Source organism: Sphaerodactylus townsendi, linkage group LG01, assembly GCF_021028975.2.
Source record: "Sphaerodactylus townsendi isolate TG3544 linkage group LG01, MPM_Stown_v2.3, whole genome shotgun sequence".
Taxonomy (NCBI): Eukaryota; Metazoa; Chordata; class Lepidosauria; order Squamata; family Sphaerodactylidae; genus Sphaerodactylus; species Sphaerodactylus townsendi.
Window position 1 is genome coordinate 62,869,913 of NC_059425.1, and position 23,340 is coordinate 62,893,252.

Sequence of the window (23,340 nt, forward strand, 5' to 3'; positions counted from 1 at the left end):
GGGCTTTCTCAAAGCCACAACACTAAAAACAGTGTATTTTAACGGGGTTATCTCTTTTTCTCCTTGTAAGGCTGCTGGTCTGGAGAATTGAGGCTTAACAGGGGGTTAGTAGGAGTTCATCTCTTGTTACTGCTTGTCCTGAGAGGTGGGGCTTTTGTCCTTAAAGGTGGGGCTTTAGTTCAGTCTCTGGAACCAGCAGAGAGGAGTAGCAGCAGAAGAGACTTGGCCAGGAAGAGCAGAGTGACCTGCTGGTGACCTGCCTAGCGGCGCGCGCAATTTTAATTTATTTATTTTTTTGTTTTTTAAATTAATAAGGACATATTTGACAGATAGTACGTGCAGATAGCTCCAGGGGGGCAGTGACTAAAAGCTTAATATTTAAATATCTAAACAAATCAGATATGAAGGCAGAAAGCCAGCAGGGGGATGGGGGCTTTCCAGTGTTTTGCACTGAGTATCACATGTATGACTATCTGCCACTTCAGGACAGAAGTCATGGTGCCCTAAAAGCAGCAATAGGCTACCATCGCACTCAAAGGAACATGTGTGTGTGTTCTCTTGAAGCCAAAGGTGGCAGACCTGGAGAAGCTGAAAAGAGGCAGCAGAGAAGGGTGACAGAGCGAGAGCTTTCAGGGACCCAATGCAGCGAGGTCCCACTCTGGGCAGGGCGACATCTCTTCAGATGTCATGGCACAATGAAAGGCCTTGGGGATGGAGGGTGCCAGTCTGAGGTGGGGAAGATGCTCCCTAAGATGGGATCCCTTCCTTAACTGGTGATCAGCTATCCTCTCGCACTATGAGGATACCCCTTATGGGGAGGTGGGGGGCTCCGCCTTGTAGTGGAGTGATTCGATCATTAGAAATGTAGAGAGTTGGGTTTGTGAGAGGCGTGATGACGCGTGATGGTACGACGCACCTCTGCCTGCCTGGTGCGAAAGGTTCGCGGATGTCGAAACATGCTCCATGAAGCTTTGAGACAGTGCCTGGGGTGGAGTCAGCAGTTGTGGTCCACATTGGCACCAAATCGACATTGGGAAATGTAGCCGGGAGGTTTCTGGAAGCTAAATTTTAGGCTGCTAGGAAACAGGTTGAAGTCCAGGACGCCTCCAAAGGTGGCATTCTCCAGAAATGCTTCCCGCCCGTTCCATCAGCAAAGAGGGGCTGAAAGCTTAGAAGTAAGCGGAGATACAGGAATCTCAATCGCGTGGATGAAGAAGGTGGTGTAAAGGCAGAGGGTTTCAGATTTGGTAATCAGGAAACTGGGGAACCTTTTGGGACAAGGTAGGCCCGTAGCCGCAAAAGCGGGACCGAGGGCTTCATCTTTAACCAAAGAGGAACCATGGCTGCTGAAGCTCAACACATTAAAAAGGTGGCAGAACAGCTTTTAAACTTGATCAACTGGGGGAAAGTTTCGACAGGAGCTAGGGAGGTGACTTCTGTTCGGAATACAGTATCTATGGGGATGCAGACAGAGAGGAAGGTTTTTCTAAATCCCAACCACATACAAGAAAGCTGAGGAACATAGCAATGTGCATGTGACAAGGGATAGTGTCTACAAAAGAGACTTGAGGGGTAAAGCACACATGCTAAATCCCAGGGTTAAGGACATGAGAGGAAGGGTATACACTGGTGTCTCTATGCTAATAGTAGAAGCCATTCGTGACCCTAAAATGGCGGGGAAATCTAGGAGTACAGAGTTTTGAAGGAGGACTTTTGATATAGTGGGCATTACAGAGACATGGTGGAAGTGAGGAGAACCAGTGGGATGCTGGTTATACCAGGCTACAGGCTCTATAGGAAGGATAGAGGATAGGGTGAAACATTGGGGGTGGAGTTGCCCTTTACATCAAAGAGGAAGCATAGTATCACATAAAATAGACAATGCAAGGGGAGCTGGTTCCCCCTACAGAATCCACTGTGGATATCAATACCGAGGGCAAGCATGAAGAGACAGAACATTTATTAGGAATATAAATTATCGCCCCCCCCTGACCAAAGTGCGCACAAGAGGATTCTGAGATGGAAAAAGAAATTGAAGAGGAAGGCCAACAAAAACAAAAATGTAGTGGTAATGGGTGATTTTAACTATCCCCATATAAACTGGAAAAATGCATCATTTCAAGGTCTATAGTAAGGAGAGAGCATTCCTGGATATGCTAAATGACTGTGGCTTAGGAGCAGATGGTTGTGGAACCAACCAGGAGAGAGGTGATCCTAGATCTAGAATTCTATGTGGGACCCAGGGGACCTGGTGCAGATTAGAAGTCAGTGTTGTTGAGCCGATAGGGAACAGCGACTCACAAATGCTGTCAAGATTCCAGTAGTCATCAGCATGCAGAGCAGAGTGGCAACTTCAATGTAGTTACATTCGGCTTCAGAAAGCCAGAAATTTCTACTCCAAAGATGAGGGGGATAGTGCGCAGGAAGCTGAAAGGGAGAAAATCAGAAGAGAGTCAAAACTGTCCAGGATGCCTTGGAGGTTATTTAAAACACACATTGTGCAATAAAAGCTCAGCTGGAGATGTGTTCCACAAGGTTAGAAAAGGCAGCACCCAGTCCAAAAAGAAACTGCCACCATGGTTAACAAAAGGAGAGAGGTTGAGGAAATTATCAAAGAAAAAAGAAAATGCCTTTTAGAAAATGGAAGTCCAGCTTGGCTGAGTGAAGAATATGAGAGGGAACACAAATGGTGGCAAAAGAGAAGCAAGTTAACTGGCTAAGGGAGGCAAAAAAAAGATTATGAGGAACGCGATGGCTGTGAACAACATCCAAGACCAGCAACAAACAGTTCTTTTCTCAAGTACATCAAAAGCAGGGAAGCCAGCAAGGGAAAGCGGTAGGCCCGTTAAGATGACAAAGGAACAAAGGGTGATAAGCAAAATGGCAGGAGATTGCAGAGAAGTACAGAATGAATTCTTTTGCATCTGTCTTCAACCCAAGAGGAGGTGGAGGAACATTCCTGCACCTGAATACCAAGCTTGTAGGGGAGGCTAATCCGAGGAACTTAAGCGAAGATAGTGGTAGACAAGGAAGAAGTTCCTGGCAGCCATTGATAAACTAAATGTTACCAAATCCCCTTGGCCCCAGATTTCGCATTCACCCAGGAGTTCTTAAAGAGCTCAAGCATGAAATTGCTGGAATCTTCTCACTTTTAATATGCAACTTCGAATCCCTGGAATCAAGGCTCCATCCCTGGAAGACTGGAAGATGGCCAATGTCACACCAATCTTTAAGAAAGGATCACTAGGGGGGACCCACGAGAATTACAAGCCAGATCAGTTTGACATCTGTTCCTGGTAAATGAGAGGTAGTAAGAATCTATCATTAAAAGAGATAACATTATTAAACATGTAGAAAAGCAAGACCTGCTGAGAAAAAGTCAGCATGAAAAAGCTTTTGCAAGGCAAACAAATCCTGTCTTTACAAACTTACTAAGAGTTCTTTGAGGAGTGACAAAGCAGGCATGTGGACAGGCGAGTGAACCGGGTGGACATTGTCTACTTGGATTTCCAAAAGGCTTTTGACAAAGTTCCTCACCAGAGACTGTTGAGAAAACTCAGCAATGAAGAAGGAACTAAGAGGGGAAGTCCTCCCTATATGGATTAAAAACTGGTTGAGAAACAGGAAACAAAAGAGTGGAGTGTAAATGGGAAGTTCTCACAATGGAGAGATAAAGTCGGGAGTAGGTATTGTCCCCAAGGCGATCCCGTTTTGGGACCAGTGCTCTTTAACCTATTCATAAATGACCTGGAAAGTAGGGGTGGAGTAGCGTGGTGGCCAAGTTTGCAGATGATACCAAAATTATGTAGAGGTGGTGAGAACCACAAAAGAGTTGCGGCGAGCTCCAAAGGACCTTGATAAATTAGGTGAGAGTGGAGGCTCCAGAAATGGCAAATGCAGTTCCAATGTAGCAAGAGAATGTAAAGTGATGCACATAGGGGCAAAAAATCCAAAACTTCACCATACATCGCTACAGGAGGTCAGTGCCTATCAGTCACAGACCAGGAAGAAGGGATTTGAGACAGTATTAGTTGATAGTTCCATAGGGAGGCCATCAACTCAATGCATGGCAGCTGTCCCCCCCCCACCCCCCCCCCTCCGCCCCCCCACCCCCCCCCCCCCCCCCCCCCCCCCCCCCCCCCCAAACCCCCCCACCTACCCCCCCCCCCCCGCCCACTTCCCCCGCCCCCTCACCCCCCTCCCCCCCCACCCCCCCCCCCCCCCCCCGCCCCCCCCCACCACTCCCCCTCCTCCCCACCCCCCCCCCCCCCCCCCCCCCCCCCCCCCCACCCCCCCCCCCCCCCACCCCCCCCCCCCCCCACCCCCCCCCCCCCCCACCCCCCCCCCCCCCCACCCCCCCCCCCCCCAACCCCCCCCCCCCCCCAACCCCCCCCCCCCCCCACCCACCCCCCCCCCCCACCCCCCCCCCCCCCCCCCCCCCTTCCCCCCACCCCCCCCCCCCCCCACCACCCCCCCCCCCCACCCCCATTTAAATTAATGGGACCATATGTTGACAGATGGAAAATGCGTGCAGATAGCTCCAGGGGCAGTGACTAAAAGCTTAATATTTAAATATCCTAAACAAATCAGATATGAGAGGCAGAGAATAGCCTTGAGCAGGGGGGGGATGGGGAGAAACTTTCCAGTGTTTTGCTACTGAGTGCTCACATGTATGACTATCTGCCACTAGGACAGAGAGTCATGGGGAGTGTGCCCTCGCTGCAATAGGAGGCTCCTGGCACTCAAGGAACATGTGTGTGTTCTCTTTCCAGAAGCCAAGGTAGCTTGAGACCTGGAGAAGCTGAGAAAAGAGGCAGAGAGGGTGACAGAGGCGAGGCTTTCAGGGACCTAACAGCCGGGTCCCACTCCCAAGATCGACATCTCTTCAGATGTCCATGGAGAATGAAGAGCCTTAGGGATGGAGGTGCCAGTCTGAGAGTGGGGAAGGAGTATGCTCCCTTAGATGGGGATCCCTTCAGCACTTAACTGGTGATCAAGCTATCCCTCTAGCACTGGGGATACCCCTTGGGGGAAGGTAAGGGGAGCTCCCTTGTAGTGGGTGATTCGATCATTAGAAATGTAGAGAGTTGGGTTTGTAGAGAGGCATTGATGGCCGCATGGTGACTTACCTGCCTGATGCGAGAAAGGTTACTTGGATGTCACTTGCTTTGTCTAGATAGGCTTTTAGACAAGTGCTAGGGGTGGAAGTCAGCAGTTGTGGTCCACATTGGCTTTCCAACGACAATTGGGAAATGCTTAGCAGGGAGGTTCCTGGAAGCTAAATTTAGGCTGCTAGGGGAAACAGGTTGAAGTCCAGGACCTCCAAGGTGGCATTCTCCAGAAATGCTACCCGTTCCACTGTATAAGGAGGCGAGAGCTTCAGGCAAGCAGGAGAGTACAGGAGTCTCAATCGTGGATGAGGAAAGGTGAGTGTATGAGCCAGTAGAGAGGTTTCAAGATTTGTCCAGGAACTATAGGGAACCTTTTGGGACAAAGGTAGGCCTGTACAAGCGGGACCAGGAACTTCATCTTAACCAAAGAGGAACCAAGGCTGCTGGTAGCTCAACATGATAAAAAGGTGGCTTAGAACAGCTTTTAAAACTGATCACATAGGGGAAAGCCGACCCAGGAGCTGAGGAGTGACTTAGGTTGAATACAGTATCTATAGGGGATACAGACAGAGAAGGAAAGGGTTTTTTCTAAAATCAACCACATACAATGCGAAGAACACTTAGTATGCATGCTGGTACAAGGGATAGGTGGCTACAGAAGACTTGAGGGTAAAGCGCATGAATCCGAGGTTAAGGACAGAGAGAGGGTGTACAGGTGTCTCTATGCTAATAGTAGAAACATTCACGAGCCTAAAATGGGGAACTAGAAGTACAGAGTTTTTGGAAGGAGGACTTTGATATAGTGGGCATTACAGAGACATGGTGGAATGAGGAGAACCAGTGGGATGCTGTTATACCAGGCTACAGGCTCTATAGGAAGGATAGGATAGAGAGCAGTGGGGGGTGGAGGTTGCCCTTTACATCAAAGAGAGCATGAAGTATCACATAAAATAGACAATGCAAGGGGAGCTGGTTCCCCTACAGAATCACTGTGGATATCCAATACCAAGGGGTGAAGGACGAGTTTAATATTAAAGGAATATATTATCGTCCCCTGACCAAAAGTGCACAAGAGGGATTCTGAGGATGGAAAAGGAGAAATTAGAGAGGCCAACAAAGAAACAAAAATGTAGGTGGTAATGGGTGATTTTTAACTATCCCCATATAAACTGGAAAAATGCATGTTCAAGGTCATTGAAGTAAAGGAGAGAGCATTCCCTGGATATGCTTAAATGACTGTGGCTTAGAGCAGATGGGTTTGTGGAACCAACCAGGAGAGAGTGATCCTAGATCTAATTCTATGTGGGACCCAGGACCTGGGTGCAGGAAGTCCAGTGTTGTTGAGCCGATAGGGAACAGCGACCACAATGCTGTCAGATTCAAGTATCTCAGCATGCTGAGAAACAAGTGGCAACTACTAAAATGTAAGTTACATTAAGCCTTCAGAAAGGGAAATTTCTCAAGAGATGAGGGGGGGATAGATGCACTTGGGAAATGCTGAAAGGGAAAATCAAAGAGGGAGTCAAAAGACTGTCCCAGGATGCTTGGGAGGTTATTTAAAACACACAGTAATAAAAGCTCAGAAAGCTGGAATGTGTTCCACAGGTTAGAAAAAAAGGCAGCACCCAGTCCAGCCACCATAGGTTAACAAGAGAGGTTGAGAAATTATCAGAAAAAAAAAGAAAAATGTCTTTTAGAAAATGGAAGTCCAGTTTGGCTGATGAAGAATATGAGAGGGAACACAAATGGTGGCAAAGAGAAGCAAGTTAGCTGTAAGGGAGGCAAAAAAAGATTATAGAGGAGCGCATGGCTGTGAACATCAAGACCAGCAACAAACGTAGTTCTTTCAAGTACATCAAAAAGCAGGAAGCCAGCAAAGGCTGGTAGGCCCGTTAGATGACAAAGGAACAAAGGGTGTGCTTCTAAAAATGGCAGGGAGATTGCAGAGAAGCTGAGATGAGATTCTTTTGCATCTGTCTTCTACCCAAGAGGAGGTGAGGAACATTCCTGCACCTGAACCAAGCTTCTTAGGAGGCGAATCCGAGGGAACTAAGCGAAGATAGTGGTAGACAAAGGAAGAAGTTCTGGCAGCCATTGATAAACTAAATGTTACCAAAATCCCACTGGCCCAGATTGCATTCACTTGCAAGGAGTTCTTAAAAGGAGGCTCAAGGCATGAAATTGCTGATCTTACTCAACTTTAATATGCAACTTATCCCATAGGAATCAGGCTCCATCCCTGAGAGACTGGAGAGGATGGCCAATGTCACGCACCAATCTTTGTTCTAGAGAAAAGGATCTAGGGGGGGACCCGAGAAATTACAACGAGCCAGTCGAGAAGTTTGACATCTGTTCCTGAGTAAATTAGTAGAATCTATCGATTAAAAGATAACATTATTAAACATGTAGAAAGAAATAGCAAGACCTGCTGAGAGAAAGAGTCAGCGCCAAGATGAAGCTTTTGCAGAGGCAAATCCTGTCTTACTAGAACTTACTAGAGTTCTTTGAGGAGGTGTAAGAGCAGGCATGGATGGACAGAGAATTGAACCGGTGGACATTGTCTACTTGGATTTCCAAAGGCTTTTGACAAAGTTCCTCACCAGAGACTGTTGAAAACTCAGCAATCAAGGAATAAGAGGGGAAGTCCTCCTATGGATTAAAACTGGTTGAGAAACAGGAAACAAAGAGTGGAATTATGTAAATGGGAAGTTCTCACAATGGAGAGATGTGGGAATTGAGTGTCCCCAAGGATCCGTTTGGGACCAGTGCTCTTTAACCTATTCATAAAATGACCTGGAGAGTAGGGGGGTGGGTAAGCGTGGTGGCCAAGTTTGCAGATGATACCAGAATTATGTAGGGTGGTAGAGAACCACAAAGGATTGAGAGCTCCAATGGACCTTGATAAATTAGGTGGAGTGGAAGCTCCAGAAATGGCAAATGCAGTTCAGATGTAGCAACCCAAAGATGTAAAGAGTGATGATGCACATAGGGGCAAAAAAATCCAGAACTTCACGCCTGCGCTACAGGGGTCCAGTGCTATCAGTCACAGACCAGGAAGGGATTTAAGCGTCTTAGTTGATAGTTCCATCCAGGAATGTCAAGCTCAATGCATGCTTGGCAGCATGTGAAAAAGGCAATAGACTCTATGCTGGGGATCATTAGGAAAGGAATTGATGAGTAAAAGAGCTGCAAAGATTATTCGTACCCCATGCCCTTATATAAAAGCCGATAGGTGGCGACAGCACTTGGAATTACTGTGTCCAGTTCTGAGTCGCAAATTACCATCTCAAAAGGATATTGGAGGAGATAGAAAAGGAGTGCAGAGAAGGGCAAGCAATAGGATGATTGAGGGACTGGAGCACCTTCCCTATGAGGGAGAAGGGCTGCAGCCGTTTGGGACTCTTTTTTGGAGTTTGAGAAGGGAAGTGGCTAAGGGGGGGGATATGGATTGAAGTCTATAAAATTAATATGCCATGGGAGTAGAAAATGTTGACAGAGAGAAATTTTTTCTCTCTTTCTCACAATACACTAGAACCAGGGGCATTCATTGAAAATGCTGGGGGGAAGAATTAAGGACCCTAATGAAAGCGAAACACTTCTTCTTCATAGCGAACGCTTGATTGGTGTTTGGAATAATATGCTGCCACAGGAGGTGGTGATGGCCACTAACCTGCGATAAAAGCTTTAAAAGCGGGCTTGGACAGATTTATGGAGGAGAAGTCGATTTATGGCTACCAATCTTGATCCTCTTTGATCTGAGATTGCAAATGCCTTAACAGACCAGGTGATCGGGAGCAACAGCCGCAGAAGGCCATTGCGTTCACATCCTACATTTGAGCTCCCAAAGGCACCTGGTGGGCCACTGCGAGTAGCAGAGAGCTGGACTAGATGGACTTTGGTCTGATCCAGCTGGCTTGTTCTTATGTTCTTATGTTCTTACCAGTTTCCCGATTAGGGGGCCGTTCATGCCTGAGAAAGAAACGAACTTCACTTCTCTGGACTCCATAGCGTTGCAGAAGATCCAGCATGCGCTCATTGTCAGCTACAGGGCGTTCTGAAAAATAAAGCAAGCTCAATATATTTTCCTCACATGTTCAACACTGTCTCTTTCCTCTAAACTATGAAAATACACAGGAAAGGTAACAGGAAAAAGGCTTAACGCTGAGGAAATCTCTGATGGGAAACCTGAGTTCATTCTCAGAGCAGCAGAACATAAACCATTCACCCTTCCCCTCAGATATGTGTGGAGAGGCAAAACTCTCTGATGGATGGGGATTAGAGTGATGGGGAAGTCTGAAATGTCCCCATCAAAAGCACCTATGGTGGGGGGAGCTAAAACTTAGAATATTTCAAAGTTTCTTCTGTGCAAGTGTGCATACATACACAAATACCAACAAAAAAGCAAAGAGTTACAAGAAAATAAGCTTCTGTGACACTGATCCACGGGCAAAATTCACTGAGCCAGAGAAAAAGCAAACACTGAGGAACAGTGTTGCAAAATTAGCAATCATGGCATGTATACTAAGCAAGTAATACAGAAAGAAATACCCTTCATGTTCTCGTTCCCTTTGTCAGTTTATTGCCTTGGCTCATCCTCCATAACTCAAATCATATGTGTAGTGTTTAGAGCATTCTACATGTTACATGATTTCATGTTTGCCTTTTCTGCCAGAATAAGTCCAATGTTTGGTAGGTACCTGCATCCACGATTCAGAATTTCTCAAGAACAGCGGGTGGTATAATGGTTAGAGTATCAGACTAAGATCTACAAGAACCAGGTTTGCACCTCCACTCTGTAATAGAAGCTTGCTGGGTATTTCATGTCTTCAAATGGCTTCCATCTTACGGCAACCCTAAGAATAAATGGCCTCCCAAACATCCTATTGCTAACAGCCTAGTTCAGATCTTGCAAAATGATAGCTGTAGTTTCCTTTATTAAGTCAATCCATTTCATGTTAGGGCTTCCTTTTCTCCTACTTTCCTCAGCCTTTCCTAACATTATGCCTTCTCTTGATGCGACCAAAGTATAATATCTCAGTTTACTTATTGTAGCTTCGACAGAGAATTCTAGATTTCATCTAGAATCCATTTTTGTACTATTTGGTTAGTTACAAAACTTGTACCCTGCCTTTCTGCCCTTACACAGGCTACCAAGACAACTAATCATTTTAAAATACATGATCAAATCACATTTTAAAACCATTAACATTAACCCAGAATACATTAAAACAAAAAAGTGTCATTGAGGGAATTCCAAATGAAACAAAAAAAAAAAAGGCTTTCCACCAGGCAGAAAACACCAGCAAAAGGGGGCAGACAAATCTCCCAGGAGAAAGAGTTCCAGGTCTTTGGAGCCATAACAGGGGAGGAATCTCTGGGGTTACCACCTGCCTACTTTCAGACGCCTGGGGCTTCGCTATCAACCTTTAAAATTGTGTAATTCCTAAACAATCATTACTTTTATCTTCTTGATGTTCAGTTGTAATGCTGCTTTAGCACTTTCTGCTATAACTTTCATCAGCAGTCGTTTCAAGTTTTCACTATTTTCTGCCAGTAATACAGTACCATCTACACATCTCAGATTGTTAATACTCTTTCCATCATTTTCATTCCACTTTCATCTTCTAAATCTACTCCAGCTTTCCTTATAATATGTTCTGCATATAGACTGAACAGAGAGATACAAATGCCCCCTCTTTGACACCTTTGCCAACATCTGTTTCCCCATATTCTATCCTAACAGTAGATTCCTGTGCAAACTACGGTTTGTACATCAAAACAACAAATGTTGAGACATACCCATTTATTTTAAAACCATCCAGTTTTTCACAATCCAAAGCCAAAAGCTTTGCTGTAATCTGTGATTTTGTTCTGAAATTCTTTGGTATGCTCAGTAACCAGAGTAAATTTGCAATATGAACTCTAGGGCCTCCATTGAGACAGAGTTTCTGAAGTCTTAGTTTAGCCATTCTCTATAAATGCTCCCATCACCAGTGGCTAAAGTAAGGCATACCAACTCTCATTCAGAAACCCTACCTCATTATGCAACACAATTCAATGCAACACACTGTCAGGCCACAGCTGAAGTAAAAAAAGTGAAGCAATAGTGTCTCTATGCAAACTACATGCCATGACAGCACAACATGCTAAACCATGCTGAGGCATAGCTATGGCTAATCCACATCCTTTGTTGCAGTTTGCAGGTTTATCAAGGTCCTACTTTCTACTTTCCATGCAGTAGTTTGTGCTGCTTTGATCGCAGCATGTTTTCCTATCCATGTTAGTGCTTGATGGATGGCAAAAGGTTCTTAATAAACCTATGGTCTTGAGAAACCTAATCATCAGTTTTCCAACTCTTGTATTTTCCGTACTGCCCAAAAAACCAGGGGGAAGTGTGGAGGTGGGGAATTACTTAATGAATGTGTGTTTGACCCATTCCTTCCTAAACTGTCTTTCAAAGAATTAAGGTAGAGGAAAAAGCTGTTTCTGCTGCTCTTTTCCTGTGTAGCAGCAATAGGCGGAGCCTCCAGTTCCCCTTTGGAAAGAAATCTGTCCCGCATTTCTCTTCGCACAATTTTTGGTGGGCTTTTTTTCAGCTACTAATGGTGTCTGTGGTAAAATGCTGCCTCTTTTTTTTCCTGAAGCCTAACCAACAGACTCAGAGGTGAGGAAGAGAAAGGCTTTTTGTTGAAGAAAACAAAGGGGAAGAGGATTAGAGGAAAGGTGGAGTTCAATCAAGGAAGGATGGCATGGAGCTCATAGTCAGTAGACTAGAGCCTAAGGCTAACATGCTCTCTCGTTCTGAGGCGGAAAAGAAACTGGAAGTTAGGTGATCCCCACCAATGAATTTAGTGCTGCCTCCCTGAGAAAAGAGGTGGGAATCACCCAAACACAATGTCCTCCTTACCTCAGAGGGAGTACTCATACAACACTTACATTCAAGATGCATTTCTGTACCAAGTCACTGCCATCTTCCTAAGCCACACAATTAACACCTTCTTTGCTTATGGATTACTGCTTACCTTCACTTAGTGATCTTAACCTAGCTGTGAGCAGTTTGACCCCATCTCCTATTAAAGCTGCTACACTTACTGAGTTGCGAACTACTTCACTAGGAAGCAATCATATTTTCTACAACTGGCCTGTCAAATGCCAACATTTGGTAAAATTGGCTTTATTAATAGAAACAGCTAACATCATAACAGACTGCGCTCAGTATTAAAAGTACATTTTCTCCACACAGAAATAAGATATCTGAAAACTAGCTTAATTATGCCTAGTGGCCATTAATCCCCACACATTGCTCAAGATTCTTTAATTTCTACATATCTGGCCCAAAACACACTTAATTTAAAACCACAGGTAGCAACATTATATTCAGCTTCTCTTACATCCAATTATTTATGGCAACCCTTGGATATCACAATAATGCCAGGTTTCCCATGCTACTGGAAGGTAAGATAAGAAACAAGAAGCAACAACTTATAAAACATAAGGGGGGAAGTCATGAATTGTGGCCCACTACACTCATGTCAGGATTTGCCACACTTATAAGCAACTGGTTTAGGGAGATGATGATGTTTCTTTAATTCAAACCTAAAGACTGGTATATACAAATGCTTACTGTCATCTGGTAATGCAACTGGAACCCCCTGCCCCCATGGTGCATCACATTCTATGCCAACACAATACCCCTTTCTGCAAAGATAATCATACATGTTTATGATACTTAAGTGGGTCCAGAGTGAAAAAGGAGGCTTCCTTTAGTAACAGCAACAAAATTTTGCATCCATGCTGAAGCAATCTAAGGATGACAATTTCTGGGGTCACTGTCAAAGGAGATTAGTTTTATATTATAAACAACTAGGTCACTGTTATAGAAAAGGCAGTCTCGTTGGTTATTTGTCTAGACAGCTAAAACAGCTCATCTGCTAAATCACAATGGGAAGAAAGTGCCTGTCATTTGTGAAAAGGGGCTCTACAAAAAGCTTAGCAGGCAAATTATAGCAGTTTTTTAATTCAGCGCTCTAGTAGGAAATAAAGTGAAGAGAACACCTTTTAAGGTGGACTATTTCAGTACACAGAAGTTGAATTCAAGAAAGTCAAGGAGGCTAGAATTAGTACAAACTACCTGATGGATTATTTCCTCAAATATTCTTTTTGTCATAGGAATATGCTCCACCATCACCCACCCTTACAGAACACCAAACCTAAATAAGGATTGTGCAGGAGTCATTGATGGACAAGGATAAAAGAAAGTGAAAGAGAGAACAGGGTAGCACTAATTCAGCCAAGCTGGTTATGAATGCTCTAAGATGTCCCCTTTCATGCTAGATTTCTGAGGCCAGTTTCTGTTAATATAGGCTCTGTTTGAAAAAGGATCATCCACAGAAATGTCCCTATAGAGCCACAAGAGGCAGCAATATAAAGCTGGTCGTTGCAAAGAAAGAGGCAAATGTCACCTCCTTACTTAAAAGTCTCACAATATCTGAAGCTTGCTCCAATGAATTCCTGTAACAGAAAACAAGTGTTTTGGTGAGGAGGAATGACTGCTGCCCTAATGTCAACCTGTGCTCTGCCAATGTGGCAAGCTGACCTAGATCAGCATGCCAATACAGTGAGTCAATACTACAATACTAAAACGGCTATCATAGCTCCATTTGACAGAGAAGCATTATCTAAGACTGCCAGGCAATAAAAGTGAATAGTGTCTAATGTTAAACTAAGATGTTAAAATGGAGTTACAACTGACACAGATAATATCAAGTAGCATATGCAGCATGCTACAATAAGCATTACAGTCATACATAGCATTAGAATCACAGCATTACTTTAAGATCTTAGAACTATGAATTGATTCAGATTAACAGTGGCTTAAACCAGCAATATGCCTGCTGTGCTTTGTGGGGGAAGAAATAAGATCATACACCATATCAGTTCAAAAACCATTGTTGTCCCTCCTTTATGAATAAATCCGATAGCCTACAGAATTTGTCACTGATTTTCTGGACTTGATCTGGCTCCTTTCAAATTGCATGTTACTGTTTCACTTCTTTGGTTTCTTGGAGATTGGTGGGGAGACACAAAAATGTATCAAAAGTATGTGAAAGAAATGCCTACCGTTATCATTTATGGCACTGAGCTAAGAGGACCAGAAACAATATTTGCCAAGAAAACAAAACTACACGACAATAGATAAAGTTCTATTTGTTTCTATCAATTTTGCTAAAAGATAATACGAATTGTGTTACAGTCTTACAATACCCAGAGCTCTGGCAGAACTTGTTAGAGGCCCCACCTTTATCAAAGAGACCTGAAGTGCATTTTAGCAAATAATGAGATAATAAAGTCAAGCTTTCCAAAAGACAAGGAAGTGATCCCTAAGGAATTCTTCTAGCAAACCAACAAGCATAGCTTGTTGACCCTTTGCTATCATTTCTTTTATAAATACAGCCCTTGTAATATGCCAAGTGTCATTTGCAACAAGGCCAATCAGCGAGAACAACTTTGCTCACTTTTACACAACTCAAAAGCTAAGGTGTTCTCAGGAAACCAGAAGTGCATTTGAGCCGTTCTTATGTGATTTGCACATATGGGTGAATGAGGTTAGTTTAGACCAGGGGTAGGGAACCTGCGGCTCTCCAGATGTTCAGGAACTACAATTCCCATCAGCCTCTGTCAGCATGGCCAATTGGAGAGCCGCAGGTTCCCTACCCCTGGTTTAGACAAAAAATACGAAGGAAGCCATTTTAAAAGTAAACATATATTCTAGCCAAGGTAGACTCTATATTTGTATTAACAATGTGGCAAATAACATTTGAAGTGTATTTTTATAAAGAAACCCTAACTCTCTGGATGAACAGGGCTGCTAGGTACCTGTCTATCAGATCATTTGAGCCCACTTTTCTTCCTCATAGTAGAAGACCCAGGGGTCATTCACTGAAGCTGAAGGGTGGAATGTTCAGGACAGACAAAAGGAAGTACTTCTCATAGTGCACAACTAAACCGTGGAACTGGCTGACATAAGATGTGGTCATGACTGCCAATGTGGAAGGCATGGAAGATGAGGCTATCAGTGGTTACTAGTGACAATGAACATCTGTTCCCTCCAGTATCAGAGGGAGTGGGCCTCTTTACATCAGTTGCTGGAGAGCACAGGCTGGAGGACACTATTGCAGTCATTCTGTTTGTGAGCTTCCTGGAGGCAGCTGGGTGGCCACTATATGAACAGAATGCTGAACCTGATGAGCCTTTGGTCTGATCCAGCATGGTTCTTCATATGCTCACTTACCACAATATTCTTTATTATACAGTTAACACACATATGGTTAACATGAGAACAAAAGGTATTTTATTGGCTCATCTGATCCTTGAAGCAACATTTTTAAAATTAATCTTGATGTTGAAGTAAGTATAGAAACTTATTCAAGATGATTGGCAAAGCACAAAAGCTTTTTTTACCTACCAGAGCCACACCACACTTCAGCCAGATGGCACTCAGTCTCACCAGGTTCTTTGCACAGATCCACAATATCTCTGCAAGTGGTTTCTGGGGTGACTGGCACCTCAGTAAAGTGTTGTTCATTGTTACTGAGGTACACTGTAAGAAACATCTGGAAAAGATTAGATCAGAGTATTCTATTAATAAACTTAAAACTAACTTGTAGGCTAAGTAATGCTTTTGTTACTAGACAACATTTTTCCTTTTCACTCATGAGTTAAAATGCCCCATTACATGCAGATAGCTGTGTTTATAAATACCAATTTAAAACCCTAAACTAAAATAATCCGTTATGGCAAAATTTCTCTTCCTTTGACTCAGAATGTTGAGACTTTTTCCTTTGACATTCTTTCTCTATATATACCTTGCATGTGAAAGAGAATATGCATATATTCAGACTGGCTACTACCAAAACTATAACTAAGTCTGTGTGATTGCTCCAAACACTTTTGTTTTTGCCTTTCCTTTCCTCCTGAAAAATGGGGGGGCGGGGAGAGTTTTGAGGAAAAATCAAGATACAATACTTTCTTATCTAGATTGACTACTAGATGGACTCTGGTCTGTTCCAGCAGGCTCTTTCTTATGTTCTTATCAAGCCTAAACGTATTATTGCTTTAACATAAAATTAGAAAATTCTGAATTTTAAAATGTACTTCTCACATGAAAACAAACATCTGCAAATCACAGGAGAGAGAGAGATGTAAACAGATACAAATTTTGCTACCTTAACACATGTATGCTAGTTGTTGCCATTTGATTGGTAGGTAGGTGGAGGGATTAAAAACAGAAAGTTTAAAAAGCAAAAAATAAAAGTATATTGTCTCAATAGATTTAGAAACCTCTTTGGATAGAGAATTAAATTTCATAACACTGAATGCTTCAATTGACATATAATACTTCACATTATAACACCATGGATAAAACTAGACACTTTTAAATACACGTTGACAGTATACAGAGGAATTATCATTTGCTAATGTTGTGGATTATCTTACATGAACATCTTCACACTACTGTGCATTTTGAGGGCTTAGAAAAGCATTTACACATTCCAGAAGAATACTTCAGAAGAACAGTATTCTCTAAAAATTTCCAGCTCAAGGAAAAAAACACAAACTTTTTTTAGACCTTCAAATTTCTACAAAAGTTTCCTCTTGTGACAAGAGTAGTTAGAGATAATCGAAGTACTAAAACAGAGACAAAACCAGAGTCAGAGAGACAAGGAAGGGGAAAAGGGGGGGGGGAACTGATGGGGAAACACAGTAAGGAACTGTGCACCTTTTAAAAAATGTTCGTGGAAGGTAAAGTTCCTCTATAATTTTATGAATGCAACTTCCGGTTCCCAGTCATTAGTGACACATTTCAATTCTGTCTACACATCTCACAAAACATCTAACTTACCCACATGCCAATTATATGTCTTACACATCATTACTGAATACACCCTTCAGTATGGTAGAGCAGTAACACACCCCAGGGCCGGAAGAGAGGGGAACAGGGAGCAACAGGGAAAACAAGTGGGTGTCAGAAGGGACAAATATAAAGCACGTTGATCTGCTTAAGACAGGGTGTCTCTTCCTTTTAAGCTGCTCAGTGAAAGACTTAAAAAAAACTCTGCAAATTTTGCCAGATTTCTAAATTATACAGCTTTTGTTATATGTGGGTATAAACAAAACTTCACTAATGCATAATGCATAACTTGCTACTACTATATCAGGATTAGTTCCATTTAGAATTAAGTTTTCCAGTTGAATGACTAGGCCAGTGGTGGCGAACTTATGGCACGGGTGCCAGAGATGGCACTCAGAGCCCTCTCTGTGTGGAAGCAGCATGCATAACTAGAGTGCCCCCCGGCACATCTAGGCTGGCCTGGGCCGCTGGGCTCAATTATTAGCATTAAACCTAAGACCTAGTTCTGGGGAAGCAGTGTATGTAACCCTGTTAAGCCCCACTAATTTTTCATGCGAAGAACTAAAGCGCGATCCTTTACCTGGGAGTAAGCTCGGTTGCTGGCAATGGGGCTTGATTCTGAGCAAACCCTCCAAGGGTCGTGATTCACCTGTTGGAAGAGTTGCACAGTTGCTTCAAAGCGAAGCCGACTACCACCAAGCTTACTCCTGAGTAACACACACCTCGGAGCCAACCGTTTTTTCTAAACTAAAACCTCAGTATTCAGGTTAAATTGCCATGTTGGCACTTTGTGATAAATAAGTGGGTTTGGGGTTGCAATTTGGGCACTCGGTCTCGAAAAGGTTCACTATCGCTGGACTAGGCTCTTACTTTCCTTCAGTATTCTGGAACCCAAACCAAAATGGCTTGTCATTGTTATATTTATTGAATATTCACAACATAACACAGTCAGACTGGCCATGGTTCCTAATATCAAGGGATATGAATGTGCCTTGATGAGAAGAGGTTTTTGCCCCACTAACCACAACCATATTGATTTAAATGTGCAGCTGTCCTTGTTTACCCTGTACCAAATGCTGTGGGAACAAATCCTGGGGTATTCTAGTTTATTTAGTTTCAGTGTGCTAATTACAGCAGGTACCGTAACAAAGTCTCACCGCCTAAAGCAGATCCTTCCTCTTCTCCTTGCATCCTCATCCTGCCCTAAAAAATGGATGATTAGGTGGCAGAGGGGTTCTCACCAATTTTTAAAAAGCTATTCAGGTGCGAGAGCTGCACTGAGGAGGTAAGAAAGGTAAGATCACCCCTCCCTCCCTCCCTGCTCCACTAGAAGAATACTGAATAGGTCACAATCCAATGATATTTCACATTCATCTATATAAATTTTTCAAAAACTCCCTTTTACAATCCTCTTGCTCCACACAAAAGATTCGCAAATCATCATTCACCAGTTAAGTGGTCTCAGTCAATGCAATAGAGGAGAACAAATGGTCCTTTCCCATACAAAACAGAATTCTCATATCTAAAGGAAAAAGCCTCCAAGGAGCAGAAGAGTTAACTGAAATACCAAAATACTGAAGTGAAAATGTAAGGTAAAGAGAATTCTCTCCCATCAAAAACAGTACAGAGGGAATATGTGTTATCTTTATAGGAGTACAGTTGTGCATAAAAAGTATGGCACAGAAGTCTATGGTAGAAACAATTGGTAATAGTAGTACCGTACATTCCTTGACAAACAAAAAAGCTGCATCACGCAAGACAAGGTGGACACAAAATATATTTTATAACACCTTTCCTATGAGAAGTGGCCATATAACAAAACAGGGTGTTTTTTCTTGTATGTTTGCTATGTTTCACTAATTGAAGCCCCTCTGTATATCTACTGAAAATAGCTCCATGGGGGCTTCATTTCAACATATTTATGTCACTGACAAATTCAACTCTAAAAGACAGTTACTACAGTCTAAGTTCATTCATTTCAACAGTCTTAGACTAAAGCAACACTCCATAGGTTTGCACAGTAAAAGTTACCTGTTAATGGCTGTATATGAAAATAGCCTCTAAAGGAGCACAATATGCAACAAAGAATAATACTACGAAAGAAGGAGATACTGAATCTACTAACAAAGAGCTAGCTGCCACAAAGCTATCTTCTCTCATATGGCTATCAACTTTTATTTCGATTTAGCTACTCTTCTTCAAAACAGCATGATTACATCGCTGCATTCTACAGAGATCTAACATAGGCAGTTTACCAATACTGAAAGGCTAGGATGGGCTTCACTTATATTTTCTAGCAAGCACAAAAGTTATCTTGAGTGACAGGGAAAGTGGGAGGTGGCACAGTTAGATTGATAAAAACAACATATAATATTTATAAAAAGCAAAAAATCCAAACAGCTTTTTTCTGAACAGTTCATCTTGCATCATGAATAGATATAACATCTTCCCAACTAGACAACCAACACATTTACCTAATTTCTACCAATCTGATTACCATTTTATCAATGATAAATGGAAGTACGTACAATGGAAGCTTTATAACTTTCAGATAAACAATACCCTAAACTGATAATCAGATAATACAGAGAAAGAAATTTTATATTTACTTATATCAATAGCTGATGGTCAGCATATGTTCCTGCCTTCTCAGTTACTGCAGACACAGTCCAGTTTGTACTGTTTTGGCATTCAGCCACAACTGTGAGAAAGGAAGTTATGATGCAGAATAGGTGGAGTACAGTAGGAAGTGCAGCATAATTGTTGTGATTATTCTGGGACTGAATAGACAAGAGCCTTTTGCCCTTTGCTTGTCTCATAGTAGAACATAAAACCCTGAGCCTTATATTTCACTCCCTAAACTCGAAGGCACAATAACCTTTATTGTCTAAATATAAAGAGATATTACATAACACAGGTTATGTTTGATACTGACCATCAGGCAGAGGTTATTTCTAACACAGGTGCTCCCTGCATACACAGTCTCCCTCTTTCCAGTGGTAAGAATTAAGGGAAAAGTTAATGCTAACAGAGGCAATCTGACTTTTGCTATTTTCTTGCTCACACTCAGGTCCACATTTGAAACAAAGAGAGTCTTCAAATGTCAAAACCACAAGTAACAGACCCCATTTCTCTAGCAATGCAGTCGCAAAGCAGCAACATTTGGTTATGCCTCATACCCTGTTTCTCCGAAAATAAGACATCCCCTGAGAATAAGACGTAGTAGAGGTTTTCCTGAAGGGTTAAATATAAAACATCCCCCGAAAGTAAGACATAGCAAAGTTTTTGCTTGGAACAGAACACCAGAGCAGTTGTGGAGCGGAAAAATAAGACATCCCCTGAAAATAAGAAATAGCGCATCTTTGGGAGCAAAAATTAATATAAGACACTGTCTTATTTTCGGAGAAACACGGTAAGTGAAAAGACCTCCACTGAAGTCTCTATTTCGACCAAATACACGCACTTGCTAAGGAAGCTGTTGCAGCTGCTCACAACATTTCTCCTACAAGTTTCTAAGATTTCATTTAGGTTTATTAATTACGTATCTTGATGCCTTTTTGCTTACACCACGGCCCTTTCTGCACGGGCCATGCGGGTGTCCCTGCACCGGCAGGAATTCTGCCGGCGCAGGGGTGGAGGCCGTTCGCACAGAAGCGTGCGAGCGGCCCCCGCAGAGGCCGGCACAGGAGAGGTGGCTCCGCATGGAGCCGCCTCTTCCCTGTCCCTCTCCCACTCACCTTGTCGCCTCCGTCGCCCTGCTGGCCTCCGTAGACCCGCCCACGCTGCCCTCTGACCTCCAGGGGTCGGAGGACAGCGAGGGAGGGTCTTTGGAGGCCAGCAGGGCGACAAAGGCGACGAGGTGAGTGGGAGAGGGATGGGGGAAACAGTGTATTCCCGGCGGTGCCATTCGCACCGCGCCGCCAGGAATGCGCTGTTTTGCCAAAAACCTCCCTTCAGGAGGGAGGTTTTTGGAGGTGGCCTGATGCCGCCCGGGGGGGGGAGGGGAGCCAGGTTGGCGCTGCTGCGTTTTCGCAGCGCCGCTTGTGCGAACGGCTCCCTGGGGATGGCGTTTTTGCCATCCCCAGGGCGCCGTTTATGGCCTGTGCGGAAAGGGCTCACAAATCATACACCAAGTACACACACAAATACAAAGGCATACCAGCAATTCTGGAAGATGGTATGTTTGAATCCTAGAAGCCAGGATACACTGGACTTAAAGCAGATGGATATTTAGATCCTGTGTTTTTTGTAACATAAAAACATTTCAGTAGCAAACAGCAGGTTCAATGGCACAAAAGTCCAAACAGTTTTTTTAAAAACAGTTTTTCTTTTTGGCTGTCAAAACTGAACACATTCAATATGGTTCTCAGTTCATGTACCTACAGCTTCTCTGGATTTTACACATAATGCCCTCAAAAGTTATTTTAAATTAGCCCAGATTTACAACTGAGGCCCCTTCCGCACACGCAAAATAATGCGTTTTCAAACCACTTTCATAACTGTTTGCAAGTGGATTTTGCCATTCCGCACAGCTTCAAAGAGTACTGAAAGCAGTTTGAAAGTGCGTTATTCTGCATGTGCGGAATGAGCCTAAGCTTTACGAAGAAAGTGCAACAGAACTGGGATAGATTTCAAACCAGGTTTTAGGCTTGCACCAACAATATTCACAGCAATACTATTTAAAGTTGATTACTAAAAATATTTCAACTCAGTTTTCAAACACTTTTTACTTCACATGTCAAGATACAATAAACTTTCTCAAACAGAAGAAATGACATTTGAGTTCCTTTAGGATCCTCTTTCAGAAGTCAACCCTTTATCCTGTCACTAGTTGTCCCTGAAAGGCCTAGCAATAAGGCTGCTTTCATTACAATTGTTTCCAGAATCTGAACTGCCTTTTCATGGCTTATTTCAAAACCTATTCTATCCCCACCCAATGCACCACAGTTGGACTTGAGAATAGACAATCGCCTTCATATCTGAAGTGCTGTTAAAAAAAACCCACTGTCATTACTGCTTATAAACAGAACAAACTCAGTGAAGCAAAAGTTCTGCTAAAAGTATGAAGTTCTGCTGGTGCATTGATATATAGGAGACGACTGCCAGACAGATCACAGTGTAAGTCAAATCCACACACTATGCAAGCCTCAGCCCCTCAAAATGACATCTGTGCATGATGGAATTTTGAATTCAGAAATCTTAAGCTGCAGCAGTCTTGTTTTTCAGTGCCTACAGCAGACTCCCAAGTGGGGTTTGTCCTGAAAACTTAAAATGTGTCCAGTAGTTCCTCTGCCATGCCACTCCCAGCATCAAAAGTGTAGTTACGTCAAACCAGTGTATGGTTTTAGACCAGCAAGGTGTGTTCGGAGAGGGGCACTGTGGAATACTATTGTGATGTCAGTGCAGTTGTTTGAAATACATATGCTACTCTACAAACAGCAAATTCAATATTTCTCATTCATGTTACTTCAAATGAACAACCGTTCCAAGTACTATGAAATTATACTTCCATGTAAGATCCTCAACTCCAAAAACTATGAAGTTTACCAATTAATGATTGGGGCTGACTCAGTTACATTTCTGTATGCCAGCACTGTACTTCTACACAACTAGTGGCTTTTTAAAACTACACACAATCTTCACTAACTACATAGCATGCCAACTTTTATTTATTTTATTTATTTATTAATTAGGTTTATAGACCGCCCTCCCCCGAAGGGCTCAGGGCGGTGAACACACACAGATAGAGCACAATAACAATTTAAACCACAGCATCAATAAATACAGGCTCTAATAATTAAAAATAAACCCTATCTCATCTTAAAAGCAGCATTAAAATTGGTATTAAAACAAGAATGGCATCTATTATCAGTTCCTCTAATCCCAGAAAGAGGGGAGAGACGGTAGAATCCACTTAATGTTGTATAGGGAGGGGGCCCCCATCAACGGCCAGCCTCCCCAAAGGCCCGGCGGAACAGCTCCGTCTTACAGGCCCTGCGGAACTCGATGAGATCACGCAGGACCCGGACTGCTGGTGGAAGGGCGTTCCACCTGGCCCGGGTGGAGGCCAGCCGTATCATTGAGGGGCCAGGGATCACCAGTAAGTTGGCCTCTGCCGAACGCAGAGATCGGTTTGGGACATATGGGGTAAGACGGTCCCGCAGGTACGGAGGTCCCAGGCCGCGCAAGGCCTTAAAGGTTAGCACCAACACCTTGAAAATGATTCGGTATTCAATCGGTAACCAGTGCAAGCGGCGAAGCACAGGTGTAATGTGTTCTCTAATGGCACCGCCCGTGAGCATACGGGCCGCTGCATTC

The 23,340-nt window shown here is 43.3% G+C and overlaps 1 protein-coding gene across 1 annotated transcript in view; it reads right to left on the reverse strand.

Moving 5' to 3' along the window:
• The window catches only part of TP53BP2 (tumor protein p53 binding protein 2), a 59,887-nt gene that overhangs the window by 26,823 nt on the left and 9,724 nt on the right, over positions 1–23,340 (reverse strand). Inside the window, 2 exon segments of the mRNA XM_048504131.1 lie at positions 9,052–9,165; positions 15,577–15,724. Coding sequence (XP_048360088.1) covers positions 9,052–9,165; positions 15,577–15,724 — 262 coding nt within the window.